We start from the raw sequence: 14,386 nt of genomic DNA on the forward strand, positions 1-14,386 counted from the left end.
ATGTGGTACTTACAAAGATCCCAAATGTTTGCTTTTATAATTAGACAGTGTAATTTGTTATTTGGCCTCTAATTGGTTCTTTCCAGACTTCTTTTAATTTCAGTGAAGCAGGACCAAGTCTAGCCAATTACTTCAATAGGCTCAGGATCAGGTCCATTTATTTTCTTCCACAAAGCAACATGGGAGAGGGGAAAGGATTAATATAAAACAATAAGAAGCTTAGGAATGGGAAATCTCGGCCTTGCTGCCAAAGGATTAAGCTGCTTTGTTCTCATCTCATTTTAACAGATGGTTAAAAATAATACTGCAGCTTGACCAATCTATTTCCATGGAAAAAGGTTTTAAACAAGTTTGAGCTCGTGAGATCAGAAGTTTTTAAGAGTTTGTATAGCAAGACAAAACATAGGAATCGTTCAGATTTTGATACTGGTCTGGCTAGGCTGTCTCCTTCAAGCATAACTGAACAATTCCCTCTACTACACAATTGTCTTTGGCTTTGCTCACTTAAGAACATTTTCAGTGAGGCACACATGTAAAATAAGCACTGCTCCAACTACCAGGAACACCAGAAGCAACTTGGGCGTTTACTTCTCCTCACAGAGGAGCTCTTGCAGAACCAGATGATGTCAGGTGTCAACAGATCTTTCCACAGAAAGACTTGGGCTCTCAGGGAAGCTTGGATTCTGGAGGAATTGGTCAGCAGAGTTCACTGAACAAGATCAGATGCAAACAATGCAATGCTCATTAGCCATTCCAATAGAAAAAGTCCCAAAAATTCCACTCTTTGGGGAAAAAAGCTTTAAAATCTACTAAGGGATTTGTTGCATGAGCAGCTACCTGAATGCAAACCTGGTTCTAAAGAGGTTCCAATCTATAAAAGCAACCGGCCAAATCCCACTTGTTTTAGGATGCACCTTCATTGAATAATTCCAAGGAACATTTCTAGCCATCTCTAACTTAACAGAAAGAATAAATAAAAAGATGATCTTACTAGCTCTACCTTAAAGTTTCTGTCTATCTATTCAACCTGGGCATTACCTTTACACCCTGTGTCTCAGATCTGCTATCTCTTTTGAAACAAAGCATACTTGGCTACTTCACAGCTACAGCAAACCACTTCTCCTCAAGGTGAAAAGAATCTGACATATAATGTTCAAGAGTGAGATTATGATAAAATTTGAACATTTTTAACATTCCATACCTGATACTTGGAAATATGCTCACCTTATTTCATAAGCTTGCTTAGGTAATTTACTAAGCCAAATCCATGGGACAATTAACCCTGATTATTTTCATTTTGTGGAAGCTGCACACCTTTAAATAATTTCATAAATGTAGGAAATAATTATGCTATCAGAGAAACTAACACACAACATCTTTTCCCTCTAAACATTAACTACTGGAACTGAAAAATAACCAGAAAAAATAAAGAAAATGTTGCATCAAAGTAAATGTCAGCAGGACTATGTAGACCTCTTAAGAGAGCTTACAGCATGTTTAGAATGGCCTATTCCTTCAGTGTAGACTTTAAGTAGGATCAAACAGAGCAAAACAATGATTTCAGAAGACTGACCTCTTAGTGAGGCATCTAGTTTTAAAGAAAAAAGGGCCTTTCCTCTCCACCAAATTCTGTGTGCTTCTTAATTTATTTACAACCAGCTTCTTGACAATTAAGGTACACTAACCTGGATAGTAAACTTTTTTGCCATCAGTCTTGTATACAACCATTGTAATGAATTCCCGATTGTGTGCAAAGTCATCCTATAAAAAAATAACAAACACAACCACAAAAAACCCACACAAATCAGAATTTTGATATTCTGTGAAACATCATGAATGCTTAATCAGGGTCAAGTACATTTTCTACCATCCCTTTTGATCAGCACACAATATGATGTGATATTTGTATGTATTGGGATACCCAACAAAATTCTTTTTCAAATGCCTGAAGTAAACAAACATCCACTAATTTAACTTAGTCAGGCCCCAGGATTCAAAGTTACTTCAGAACCTTTACAATGGAATAGAATCACTTAGCTCAAATTTTACTCTATTTCAATTGGAGGTACATGTACCTGCTGAATTAAAAAATTCCAAATGTAAACAGGCATACACACCTGAACACACGCAGTAACAGACTGCCTATGCAATTATAAGAGAAATAACAAGAGAAAGCCATACAGAAAGATTTACAGAAGCTGTGGCAGAGCTTGCAGTGCAGAACCAGCACCTTGTCAGTGATGTGCCTGCTGAGCAGGACCCAGACAGCAGCACCACCCTGTGGACACTGCACCTCCAGCTTGTACTGAGGGTTGTTGGCCAGGCTGTAGGCATCCTTCACCGGGCCCTGCTTTGCATCCCACGTACTGAAAGTGATACAGACACGTTATTAGACCAGTGAGAAACTGATTTGTGCTCTGAAACAAACTCCAACTCCTACACATATGCAGAGTGTGATATTATCAGTAACAAGTTACCAAAGCCTAGTTTTCTACTGGAATCTATGGCAGTGGTTACACAAAACAGTCACATCAGAAGCATTATCTGAGAACCTTGTTTTATAAATGAGTTCATCACAATACATGTATGATAATAAAAATGCTAAATACAAACAGCCTGGCTGGTGACTGCAACCGCACAAAGCACAGAAAAAGCTGAACCATTTGAGCAGCCTGGGCTACACAACCATAACTGTGATTACACACACCAATATTAAATGAAAACCACCTATACTTTTGTAACTGTAGAAATCTGTCTATCTGCTATGGTTGGTTTCAAAAGCTTGCCAAATTTTTTCCTCCATTCTTTTTTTTCTTCTGTGGCAATTTTTATTTTAACATGTGCCCTGTTTCATGCTTGGAAGGGTGCCCTGCAGGAAGTGTTAAAGATCTTTGAGGTGCCCTACTGCAGAATCTTCCTGCTGCCTCATGAAGTGTCTAGACAAGAAAAATACAGTGAGAAAAAAAACAAGAAGTGCTGATAACTGAACGCATAGTGTGGCACATTGGAAGCAGAAGTGTACACAGCTATTCCTAAGTCTCCTTGTCCCTCTCACACTTGTAAAACTGAACAGCATGTGTGGAAGGCTGCAGTGAAAAAGCTTCAAAATATCACCATTGTTACTCTCCATTTTATGGCAACTGCCACTGTGCTAAGGCTTTTTCCTACACAGAGGGAGGACAATTGCTGATAACATAAGGACAGACAGACCAGTAGGTGAGCTCTGACATTAGCAGACACATTATCTCATCTTGCTACATCACCACAATCTATTTTAGAAATAATTGGAGTGCAAAGATGGAAGAAGCCTTTACAGATAAGCTCAGCAGTCACACTGTGGATGAAGGAGCTTGTGCAAAGCTAACACAGGCAGGGACAGTGTGGAAGCAGTGGCAAAGTGCAGTCTAGTGGAGTGCAAAAGTATAGAAACCCTTGCTTTCCAAAATGGAGACACATATACACACACATCCTCCAACTGGGAGACAAACCCCCTGAATGTAATGGATATTTGGTAAGAGACAGGTACCACACTCAGAAAACAAATCAGCAGGCAAGGAAGATTATTTATTATAGCTACAACTGCAAAACCCCAGAACTGGTTAAACTACTCTGATGTCAGTGAACACACCCTGTGAAGACAACGCACAACACAGAGCTCACTTGCAAATGGCCAAAAAAAAGAATTCCAAATAATAACTAGGTCACTTAAGCACTATCTAGGCACAGCTTAGAGCTGGACTGCACAAAAATCTGATTTTTATTCTGATAAGGAGATGTGGGACTGAGGTTAGAATCTGGTTACACAGCTGCAGTTCCACAGAAACATCACAAGGGTCACTGAGCTCCACTGCTGTTACAGAAGTAGTCAAAAACAAAGCCTGGGCTGAGAAAGTGTAAAGTCAGGCTCAAAAGAACAGGGCTGGAATTCAAGCTCCTAGCTGTAACCTGGAAGAATTGAAGGAAGGAAACATCACAACAGAACACTTACTGAGAGTTTGAAACAAAAATTTTATCTTTTGGACCAACCTGTGAATACATGTAGATTCTTTAAAAAGACTTGGGTTCCAACTCAAATAAATAACATCATAGTACTGGCACAGGTCCTCCCAGGAAATCCAGAAAATGCCTGAAAAGGAAATGCTGTTATTATTTTCTTAACAGATACCTTGATTTTACTTGTTTCTCAAAAGTCTCTTTCTGAGCAAACGGTACAGCTTATATAAGTACACATATCTGCAAAATGTAGTAGTAATGTCTGCACTGCCTAAATTGCTAAATTTAAACTTGCCCCCCAAACCAAGTTAAAGCAAGGAAAAAACAAATTAGTCTCTGCTTATTATCAGGGACTTTCTGAAGCTGTCAGAATGCTTTTCCATTCTTAAGCACTAAGCAGAAAGTATGAGAAAATCTGCTATTTTGAAAGAGACCTCATTAGCTGATTCTGACCTGATTTCCCCTTTCCTAGGTTTCTAAAACCAAAAAAATAAAATACACAGTCAAAGAGGTTCCTGCAATTCAACAACCTACTTCAGCAGTCATCCAGCATAATCAAGTATTCAACCAACATGTGAGTATGTTCAAATGTATTTCTAAGACACTTCATCCAACACCTATGTCACTTGGTTTTGCACCCTAAATTTGCTGTATATTTGCAACATTTTCATGCATTTATTCTAGTTCTCCACAGCTCTCTTAATTGCAACTCCAGCCAACAACAGTGTCTTCAAGCCAACGAATTCCTAGTGGAATAAACTTCTAAAATGGTAGCAGCCTTATAAATCATGTCTCTTTCATGAGCAGTTGCAGATCTTGCAGCACTAAAAACCAGTAATAATAACTACACAGAAACAAGAAGACCAAATGTAAATCCAACTAGAAGGAATAACTCCATTGGAATTACTAAGGTAATTTAATATAAAATTTTAACAACCAAATGCTTCAAATTATTTACTAAATAAATTGGTAAATAAATAACAAGCTATTATCTCATAACTGCCACAAATCCAGGACTGCTGTTTTTATGTTTGAATCAAAGGTTTTCATCAGGCACTTGCACAAGGTTATCAATAAATGCTATAATCTAATGGATTTGGAGGCACAGTGTTGTAAAAACAGTGGCACTGAACAAAAGGGCTCCCTAAGAGATTTGCAGGCAGCAACTAGGACACAGTAAAAAGCAGAAACATCTTTCTGAAAGCAAAATGCAGCTGATGCACCAGAAAGACTGATTTAAATACTGATTACAGTAAGCATGTAGATACATATTTGAAAACGTTGGAGAGGAAAAAAACCCACAGAAAGTCCACTCACGTATTAAAAAGCAGCATTACACAGCTTATTGTCAGAATGTTCTCTCTGCACTGAACTCCCACACACTGACACGGCACACTTAACCAAGGAGGTACTTTCTTGTCCATGAATTTGAGATATATATTTAACAGTCTAGATTACTTAAACCCCAGACAAACCTGAAATGACAGATTTAAATACACAAATACTTCCTGAACTTTTGGACTATTTAATTTCTAGTATTTGTTTTACTTTCCTTGTGCTTAAACATTCCATTCCACCTTCCTGCAGGGATTCACCACAAAGATCTACACTATTTAAAAAGATAATGACTTTTAAAACCTAATTACCATTGTCTATTTTCTGAGCTGTTCTGGGATCAAAGTTCAAGTATTTTTGTAAATCTGGGGTCCAGTTTCTTGTGTCATTTTCACTGTATCGTCCCTTCCAACGTAAGTGGCTCCAGGGATTTTTTAGCTGAAGAAATCGAAGTCCCTAATAAAAACACATATTAAAATTGTCAATTCAGCTTGTCACGGTCATTTTAACATATTGAAAGTGCTTTTAGATGGATCACAAAAACACAGAATCATGAAGTTTTCTGAAATTTCCCAATGGAGTCCAAGTCAAAGACAAAAGCAAATATATTAGCCATTAGAGGAAAAAAACCAGTAGCTACCCATCTAGGGTAAACCTAGAAACACATGTGGGTTTCAAGCAGGAGTTTGAAAACACCTCCACCTTCATTTGATACCTTATATTCTCTTATATCCAAGACTGCATATGCATGGGTTGGAACTAAGCCCCATTTTTCTCCTTCTTCTTCAGACATCACCCCTGTTGCTGTTGTGATAAGGACATCTCCCTTGTGAAATCTGTTCAAAAAGAGGTGAAAAAATAGCTTAAATAAATCCCACAATCTAACATTTGCCAGACACCACAATAGCATGTTTGTACACTGCCCATTAGCATGACCCTGCTTTATAACAACTAGGATATAGGGGGTTTTGTCAACAGAAACTACTCCTGAAAAACAACTGAGAAAGTGGAACTATTTTTCTTCACAATTAAGTATACAGTTTAATTTAAAAATATTATTTTAATATAATTCCATATTTTCATAAACAAAATTCAGCATTTATCAACCTGAAGCTGATTGCTGAAGCTGTGTCACTTTTAAGATACTCTTCACAGATCCACAGCTGAGCACAAATGTCATTTCATCACCACTCAGTCAATGACTGCATATAGCACATTATTAAGTCTGTCACACCCCCAGGATTCTGAAGAAGGAGAAGTTCATGCTTCTATACTTTTGCAGGTGTTTAGTGTCCTGAATAGCAATTGTTAATTTTGGAACAATTACTGTTGGGAAAACACACTAACATGTTTCCAGCCTACCTAAAAATCCAAGTACACACTTGGTGTCCCTAGACAGATTACAGGATCACTGGACAGCACGGATCAACACATTTCCAGGTGAACAATAGCAATATTCCAATGGCTAGATCCCATCCTAACTTTAGTCATTCCTTCAAATTACAACACTAGAACATCTGAAAAATTGTTGGCAGCTCTGAGAGCTCCTAAGCAACTGAAAAAATTCTATGGAAAGACTCTTTTATCATGAATGCAGATGTTTCAGTCAACAGAATAACCCCCTTCTACTGTACTGAAATACATAACACTGGCTGCACAAAACCATTTTGAAAGAAATCAAAGTATTTGGTATACCTGCCATTTATAATTTGCAGCTGTATCTTTCACCATAAGCAAAACAATAGAATCATTTACTTTGGACCTTTAAGACCACCAAATGCAACTGCTATGGTAGGTCTGAAAAGCAGTATTGCAGTTTTGATAGACTTTTGCTCCTCCTTCAGGAGATTTACTATTGGGCATAACCCTGTGATTCAATTAGAAACACTATTATATCTGCTTGTTGAGGACAGCAGATACAATATAGTTCTAGGGAGCTGTGTGGAACCACAGAACACATATCCTTCTTCTTTTTAAACACTTAACTGGTATAGATTATAAATGGTACCAGTTATAATATAACTGGTATATTGGTTACAAACTGCTCTTCTCTGACTTTATATTCTGTTTTCTTTATCAAGGAAAAGGTTATTATTTTTTTATTTATACATATAGAAGAAGAATTCCATCACACAAAATTCCCCAGTATTTTAATCTTCTGTTCTAACAAAGCCACCAATACCTCAATTTTTCTTCTTCCAGAAATCACATGGAAGTTTTATAAAGCACAATTTGTAGCAGTACCAAAATGCTGTTGAAGTGTCTGTGGTGACTCTACTGCTTTTACAGTGGTAACACAGCTACAACACAGCAGGCATTTTAATTACTTAGGAAAGAACAAATGTCTACCTCTGATAAAGCATTCTGAAAGTGCTGTCTTTATTGAAGGCTTGATTGTCAGAGTGCATTGCAATTCTTTCAGGTATCCAACCTGTCAGTGCATGGAGATCAATATTCTGAAATGCAAGTATTCAAAAGAAATCAGAACAGATAATCCGTATCTAAACATAAGATGCCTGTACACAATTCATAAAACATCTTGAAGGAAACCAAGTTTCTTTCAAAGAAACAAAGTTTCTTTGAAATAAGTTACAAATACAGCTCTACACATAAGAGCGTCAAGATTAAGACTAACAAACAAAAAAATCTTTGATTAAACAAGGACAACATTTCCAAGTAGCTTAAAAAAAAAAAAGCTGGAAAGTGAACTGATGAACTAAACTGGAATTCCAGAGGAATGGAAGCACATCAGAATCATCAGTCATGCTCAATTGTGTGATCTGTTCTACTTATTTCATTGATTTACAGATTTTTAAAGCATATCTCAGAAGCACTTTGGTACCTTGCTATTATATATGCATTTTAAATAATTTATGTTTTGTTTCTAAAACTCAGGATTTGGGTTTTTTATTCTTTTTTGTAAAGTTGACACTGACATGTATTCCCATAAAAAGATGCTTTCATCTCCCAACTCCTTGAAATATTGCTTAATTCCTATTCTTTTGCTTTGTACTCCTCAAAGCAAAAGCAGAGACTGTAAATACTTGAAGTATCAATAACCAGCACTGGGTGGGAACTTGAGGAATTACAAATCGAAGGCAGCCTGATTATAAGTAACCCTGATTACAGAAGGAAGCTGGAATGCAGTGGAAAGTGAAGGGGGCAGGAAGGGTGGAGATTAAATGTCACCAGTCAAGCTGTTTTTCCAGATAGCAAGTTAGAGGATGTCAATGGGAATATAACACTGTTATTCTCACCAGCTTTTTTCCTCCAAAACAAAGCAGCCTGACACTTAAAAATATGTGCTACATTTACCCCTTAGACAAAGCCACATTTGTCTCCATAACAATTTTTCAAGAGGTGATGATTACTAAGTATATCCACCAAGAATGTGATTGTCAAGACACTGATTAGCACCATCAATTAAAAAAAAAATCTTTAAAATTTTAGTAGTATGAAGTTACAATCAGAAAGGCTTCCTAAGTAACAAATTACATGGGCTACCCATTTCAGCAAACCATTCCTCTTCAAAGAATAACTTGCACGTCACTTGTATGTTGACTGTTTCTTTAGTAACCACATTACAGAAACCCAAAATATATTTATGGAGATGGGTGGAACAATCTGATAAACAAATTTGCACAGATCAAAGTACTTGCTTCCCCTACAGAGACCTTCTAAATGTCTAGACTGTTCCTTTCCTAGCTGACTCTGTTACCTAATAAGGGAGAACTGCCCTATTTATTGAAAGAGTTTGAAACCAAAATCAGCAGTATTGATATGAGCAAAGAGAATTTGACTTCACCCAACACATCCATTTAGACTCTATATAAACCCTTTGTACCCACAAACATCAATACTGAAATCTGAGAACTAAGATTAACTTTGACCATCAAGATGTCTTGCTCATTCTAATTTGATGGAATAATTTCATTAAGCACCACTAAAAATATTTGTGAAAGAAAGAAACAGAAAAAAAAAAAAGAAAATGTCAAACCAAATACTTGTCTCCCTAAGCTGTTCACTTTGATTTCACTAGAATTAAATTATTTTAACCATTATTATTTAAGTGAATTTTTTTCCTCTTAGAAATAATCTCATACTTACAGAATTTGATCCAGGAAAATCATATCCTCCCATGACCTTCATGTAAGCCTTTTCTATTAGTGACACCCATAATTCATTCTTATTATTGGAATAAGAGCAGAGAAGTTCCCCACTATGATCAACAGGTAACTGGTCATCTATGATTACCTGTGTGAAATGAATGAAAAATCATCATAAACCTAATAACGTATTTTGAAAGCAATCAGAAAATAAAACAAAATCCTCATTAATACAAAGCTTTTCAGACACAGCCAGACCTGACCATTATTCTCACATATGGACACCTCTATCAATCCTGCATTGGTCTGCCCAAGTCAAAAAGAAATTCCACTGCCAGCTCTTGATTGCACTGGTCTAATTGGGTGACATGTGAGTGGCTGCCTTATAAGAGTGTACTGATGGTGACAGTACACTCTTATAAAGTGTGCAATAGCTACTGCAAAAGGCACTTGCAGAAAGGTTCCATGCAATTACAAGCATAAAAGGTAAAGAAAAGCCCAACAATATTTCTCATCTAATTAGGAATCAGAGCATGGACAATGCTTGGTAGCCAGCAGAGACATAAATATTTATTTATATTCAGGGAAAAAAATTGTGTCATATCACTTTCATAGCCTCTAGTTCCAGATTTAAGTTTCTTCTCTCTGAAAAGGAAGAACACCTCAAAGCAGCAGCTCTGACAGTATTAACATTTCTTCTTTAAATTAGGTACTATATGTTCATCATCATTGCAGATTCTCACTGCATATTTGCAGTAACCTGAAACAGTTTCTCGGAATAGATGTTTCAGTTTCCTGTTGGCACTGGTCCATTACAAATACAGGCTACCAACACAGCACATTCTCTGGTCAAATCCTATCTGTGCAGGAATGAATAGACCTTTTCATAGAAGAGCAAATGGCCATTCATCCTAACAAAAGGCAGCCCTTAGGAGATATTTTGGAAAGAATATTAAGAGCAAGGCAGATACAAAAATTATACTTTCGTGGAACATTCAGATTCCAGAATTTTGCAGCTCAAGGACTTCCTGACCCAGAGGTTATATTTTGACAATTAAGAGCCTTTGAGGAGTTTTCCCTATTTCCCCACCCTATGAATATGACCACTCAACTTCTGAACTCTCATAAGCATTCATCAGTCACTATGATCTGTGCTACAATTAAGTATGATGTGGAGAAACACATTATTTTATCTTCTTATTTATTGCACTGAAAAGAAAATGAAGTTGTCTGTGAGTTGCAAAGTTTTATCTTCAGGCATTTCCTTTTCCTACTAAAAATCTGTAGTTGAGCAAAGCCTTGCTTGAATTATCAATCAAGTTATTCCTCTACGGTCATTTCGTATCTGTACTCTTCCTGATATCCCTCTCTGTAATTTTTAATTCTTTCTAAGATGGAGTGGAAGAGTGCACATTTAGTTCATAAATAGGAGATACATAGCTTTGTTCCTCTTTGCTTTTCACAATTCTGTTAAGTAATATAAGGCATTTTTTACATGAATTTAATGTAAGGCTGTTTTTATTAATGTCTACAGAAGTACAGATGTACAGACAGAAGTATGTGGTTGCATACTTCAAAACTAAAAATTAATCTCAAAAATGTTTAACAATTAAAAAATACTTTCCAAAAACACCTGCCTAAATCTTTTGCTATGCAAGCACTTCATAGTGAAGCTGATCAAGCCTTTAAAACATATGACTCATGCAGTAACAGTAGTAAGTTCCCCCAAAAAAGTTACCTTTCTAGGAACACCATTGATATGAAGCTTCACCATGTATTTACCACATGGATTATATTCTGGTTCCCCCTTCTTATTCTGAGGGTAAATTATACTGTTAACAGAAAAAAAGAAAAAGAAAAGGAGGAAATTACTACATAAATGACTTGGCTGTACCTACACTTATAATGATAAAAGTGGGATTAACACAATCTGTTTATAGAATTTACATTGAGCAGAAATATTGCATTTTTAATGAAGAGCAACTCAAATTTAGTATAAATGATCATGTTTAAATTGGTTTTATTTTTTCAGGCCCTGCTCTTGCTGCAGCTTTCTACTTAATATAGTAGCAAAAAGAACATAACTCACCTGTTTCTCAAACAGAAGCAAGGCAAACAAAATTTATCTTATGATTAAACAAGCAGTATTTACAAATCTATAATATAAACACAGTATTTGCTTGAATGACAAGTCAAACTTTTGAAGGAGAAGGCAGTGCAGAACTTTGAAAAGAATATAAATTCAGTTCCGAAAAGAATAGGTTAAAACAAAACAATCCAAAAACATTCACATACTGGTCTGGCAAGAGCATCCTAGCAAAGTCCAGAAAATCCATGGCAAATTTATCATAGGATGCCAATTGAGTGGAGCTGAGATAGTGTTGTTAACATTAATTCTACAATGAGTTGTAAAATGGACCACCTGTTGCACAGCAGTGAACAAAGTAGAAAAATTAAACCAGAGGGTATTATAAATAAAGTTTATATTTTAAAAATCCCAAACAAATACAAAATCCTTCCAAACTATTGCTTACTCCTCAAAGCACATCTGAAGTTAGACTCCAGTGTCTGTATTCATACCTATATTGACAGCAAGTTATATCATAGCCAGGAGTTCTGTGATTTTAAAAAAAAATTTAATGACCTATGCTTGATTAGCTAAGTAATGTTTGACTATAATTTTAGCTGGCTTTGATTTAGATCTGTGTTGGCTGAGTGTCAGAAAAAAACCCTGAGAAATTACCTCACAGTACCTGCAGAAAGGAACTCCATGAACCCATACCCCTTAGAGAACTCAATCAACAGTTGAAGAACAAAATTCAATAAAGAATTGTTTAATGGTTATCATATAACTAGAGATGAATAAGATGTCATAGAAAAAGAAAGCTATCTTGAGCAAGTTAAGGAGTCAAAGGCCTACATACCCCAGAAAATCTGATTAATGCACTACAGGTACAGTAGGGGAGCCACTTCATAGGCTTGTTACACCCTAGAAAACCTAATCAATGGTAATTGTCTAACCAGGACAGCAAATTTAATAAAGTGCTGCTTGGCTGGATAAAGCTTGGGTTATCCATTAAACAAAGACAGAATGAGATGTTCTGGTACTAATAAAAGAAACAAAACACCTATACCATGATGCAACAAATTGTGCAGACTTTTGGGAGTATCTATAAAAAATCTTGGATATTAGAGCATATATAAATGTCTGAAAACTGTTGTTTCTTTGAACATGTCTGTGGTGAATAAATTCACAATCTGATCCAAATTTTGACTCAAAATTTTTATTAGGAATGTTTGTCTAACAGCTTTTTGCTGTTAGACAAACATTTGTCTAACAAACCCTTTGTTTCAATATAAAGTTGGCTTCCAGCTTAGAAGTGCTGAAACCACAAGTCCAAGGGAGATGAAGTGAAACAAATGCTGGTTTTGACTGTGTACAGGTGTCACAGAACAGACTGCAAAAGCTTGGCAGTGTTAAGTCTGAAAAGATCTTAAAAAGCAACAGCTACTTACCTTGTGATCAATTTTTTGTTGTATCTTCTTTCATATGCTGCACTGATAGCTAGTGATGCCACAAAAGAACAATCTGACACTATTGTCTACAAAGAGAAGAAAACCAGTGAGGACATTCAGTAATAACTCAGATACTGAGAGATGAATGCAGTGTGTAGAGGGAAGGAAAACAGTCAGTTAGTAATTCCCTTAAAAAGGGAAGGATTTAAACCAAAAGAAGCAAAGCCACTAATAAAGAGGCAGAAAATGTATGCTTGCTCACGTGAGACCCCTACAGAGAAATTTTTTTTCCATTTATTTAACCTCATAAGAGCCAAGGAAAGCACTCTCATATTTGGGGATACCTTTTTGAACGAGGTCCCCCATGATAAACCACTAGCAGCACAGATTTTAATTTTAATTGGGAACAATTTACCTGCTTTATGCTGAAACTTGATACTGTATAGATCATCGTAGGGTTATTTGTTATGTCATCTGGTCTCACCCACTTGGAAAACATTGCTTTCTGCTTGGGGGATAATGGTAGCTTCCCACACTTATCACTAGATTTAAGAGAGAAAAAAAGTAGAAATAAGTCAATAGCAGTTTAGCAGAGCTTTTTATGGTATATGCAGTCTTAAATATGTCATATAGGTGCAAAATATGCACAGAACAATTACAAAGCTGCAAAACAATTTCAAGGAACACTGCTTCAAAGTTTGTGATTTTTAAGGGGGGAAAAGGCAAAAATGTTAAAAAAAGAAATCAACCAACCTCAAATGTCTTTGTCTATTATTGCTGTGTAATCTTAACTTATTATTTTTTCTTATAAATGAAAATCTAGCTGTTATATATCACGCTCTTCCTTGGAATAGCCCTTTACAGAAGAAACAGCTATCACCTGCATTTTACAGGCAACAGAGCTAAACTCATTAGCATGGAGCAGCATCAGAAAACAGACTCAAGCTGCCAGCCCAGCCCAATAATCCAAAAAGCCATATATAATATTATCCTTATAGGCTTGAAGACATGAGTGCAAAAGTACTACAGAGCAGGATCAGCCTACAATAAAGTTTTAAGTTGAAAGTAGAAGAAGGAAGTGGTAGTATTTAAACATCTCTGCCTGAATTATGCTTAAAATATGCTTAAAAGCCTATGTAAATGATTTTAAACCCTGAAAAAGCAAATACAGAAATACCAAATATGGAAAAGTTTTGAAAATAAAAACAATGAAGCTCAGTAACTGAAGCATACTTACGAAAAAGGCATAGGGAAGGCAAAACGTTCCCTCAGATCAACACTCATGAAAGGTACATATTCAATGCCATTAATCTTTGAAGTCTTCCTGCAAGTCAGAAGAAAAACAACAAAAAAGAAGAGTTACAAACCTATCAAGCATCTTCTGAAGATTAACTTGCAGAAGGTAACAATAAAATAAGTTTTTAAAAACTAATAAT

At 36.1% G+C, this 14,386-nt stretch overlaps 1 protein-coding gene across 6 annotated transcripts in view; it reads right to left on the bottom strand.

Annotated features, from left to right (window-relative positions):
- CAPN7 (calpain 7) overlaps positions 1-14,386 on the bottom strand; it is a 32,414-nt gene that overhangs the window by 9,026 nt on the left and 9,002 nt on the right. For 5 of the 6 annotated variants that reach the window (XM_009086166.4, XM_050970261.1, XM_050970260.1 and 2 more), the window contains 11 exons: positions 14,188-14,274; positions 13,366-13,492; positions 12,951-13,036; positions 11,173-11,266; positions 9,436-9,582; positions 7,678-7,784; positions 6,044-6,164; positions 5,640-5,784; positions 4,027-4,126; positions 2,231-2,366; positions 1,686-1,761 (listed from right to left, as the gene is read on the bottom strand). In XM_009086166.4, the coding sequence (XP_009084414.1) occupies positions 1,686-1,761; positions 2,231-2,366; positions 4,027-4,126; positions 5,640-5,784; positions 6,044-6,164; positions 7,678-7,784; positions 9,436-9,582; positions 11,173-11,266; positions 12,951-13,036; positions 13,366-13,492; positions 14,188-14,274 (1,226 nt within the window). The remainder of the gene's footprint in view (positions 1-1,685; positions 1,762-2,230; positions 2,367-4,026; positions 4,127-5,639; positions 5,785-6,043; positions 6,165-7,677; positions 7,785-9,435; positions 9,583-11,172; positions 11,267-12,950; positions 13,037-13,365; positions 13,493-14,187; positions 14,275-14,386) is intronic. The other variant, XM_050970262.1, reaches the window with a different exon arrangement.

The sequence above is a fragment of the Serinus canaria genome, chromosome 2, assembly GCF_022539315.1.
Source record: "Serinus canaria isolate serCan28SL12 chromosome 2, serCan2020, whole genome shotgun sequence".
NCBI classification, from domain to species: Eukaryota; Metazoa; Chordata; class Aves; order Passeriformes; family Fringillidae; genus Serinus; species Serinus canaria.